This window comes from Monopterus albus, unplaced genomic scaffold (genome assembly GCF_001952655.1).
Source record: "Monopterus albus unplaced genomic scaffold, M_albus_1.0 scaffold2575.1, whole genome shotgun sequence".
Classification (NCBI taxonomy): domain Eukaryota; kingdom Metazoa; phylum Chordata; class Actinopteri; order Synbranchiformes; family Synbranchidae; genus Monopterus; species Monopterus albus.
In genome coordinates this window covers 1-1669 of record NW_018130448.1, presented here as the reverse complement: position 1 = coordinate 1669, position 1669 = coordinate 1, and the positions used below count along the sequence as shown (strand labels likewise).

At 45.1% G+C, this 1669-nt stretch overlaps 1 protein-coding gene across 1 annotated transcript; it reads left to right on the top strand.

Annotated features, from left to right (window-relative positions):
* The first annotated feature begins 28 nt into the window (after positions 1-28).
* Positions 29-1625, top strand: LOC109954015 (hemoglobin subunit beta-2-like). The gene is made up of 2 exons (XM_020589446.1): positions 29-1250; positions 1351-1625. The coding sequence occupies exons 1-2, from the start codon at positions 1159-1161 to the stop codon at positions 1577-1579; spliced, it is 321 nt and encodes a 106-aa protein (XP_020445102.1). The 5' UTR covers positions 29-1158; the 3' UTR covers positions 1580-1625.
* Positions 1626-1669: the final 44 nt, after the last annotated feature.

Here is a 1669-nt window from a genome sequence, read left to right as displayed (position 1 = left end):
ACTGTACAAAAATATGCCTGAAAATATCTTACTTTTCTTCCTTCCCCTCCATGTCACACCATGGCCACCTGCTGTGCCATGAAGAAACACAACCACTTGACCGCGTTATATGATTATGGGTTTGTCACAGTGACACCTGGCTCAGTCCTGGACCAGCATCCCCTGACTCCTCAGAACAAGATGTCAGTTTGCCTTCAGCCTCAGCTGTGTTATGACCATCTAATGTGCACAAGCCCAGCCCACAACCAAGATATTGGTGTTTTTGCTGTTGCGTGATTTAAAACCTCCAGCTCAGAGAAACAGAATGTAGAAATGTACACAAACCGTAATAAAACATATACCAACGTGAGATTACATAAAGAAGGTGTGATCTTAGAAATCTATATGCATTAGAAACAGACTGGCTCCACCTTAACTGAAATAACGGAGTGCTCTAAAATAAAATCTGTTATTTAAATGTGAATGTAAAACCCGTGGAATGTGGCACTTGCACTTCTGTTAAAGGATGACACGTTCACAGATCAGCCTGCAGCTTGAAACACCTTCTTGCTCCGCTGTTTAGCTCAAGCGCTCTGCGTCCAAGGCTCCTTTGGAAAAGAAATTGTAAACCTCAGTGGTCTTCACCTTCCGTTTTCACACTGTTGTGCAGGGTTTAGGATTCCGGCCGACTGGATTAGCCTAGGGCAGGTCTAATTCAGCTGTAATTGTGCCCAGGGTGAAAACTTATTTTATCTTAGTCATTGTGAGTTTGAAACAGGCTGTGGGTCTGTGAACTACTTGCGATCAGTTTAATAATTTTTTCCACAATTAAAACCTCGTAAGACACTTTTGGCATCTGCTACGCGCTGAGTTTTATATAAATCAGTGTGGGTTTTAGGCCACTGTATTTCTTTACAGCGTTGAATGGTGGGGTCCCAGAGGTTATCTTGATGGCCAGTGTACAGTTTATCTGTTTCCTCTGTCTCGGTAACAGTCTTACTGATGCAGATACGCCCTTTTCTTATCACTGTTGCAAATCCATTCAATGCTGCTTATCCAGCCCACCATCCACCCAAACGCACGCCTCTGGGAGGGGAGCAGCGTTGCTTTATAAGATGCATCTGATGCCCCTGAGCAAACGAGCTAGTGACCCGCACAGGAAAATCTAGAGCCGGCAAAATGGTTCAATGGACAGACTTCGAGCGCACCACCATCCAGAGCATCTTCTCCAACATTAACCATGATGTGGTGGGCCCTGCTGCTCTCACCAGGTAACAATAGATTCTCCTCCAGTTACTGTTAATGCGCAAATGTTCGTTCTCTTGAAACATGTTTAGTCTCCTAATTTAACCCTCTAACACATTTTCTTAGATGCTTGGTTGTCTACCCCTGGACACAGAGATACTTCGCCAAGTTCGGAAACCTGTACAACGCCGAGGCAATCTCAACAAACCCGCATGTTGCTGCTCACGGAAAAACAGTCCTCGGCGGTCTGGAACTGGCTGTGAAGAACATGGACAACATCAAGGCCACACTTGCGGAGCTGAGCGTGCTGCACTCCGAGAAACTCAACGTGGATCCGGACAATTTCAAGGTATAAGTTTAAGAGACTAAGGAGTAGCCATGGTTGTTCACATTCAAGGATTAATTGAAAGACGCCTCACCCTTCGTGTTGTTGATGGTTTCTGCT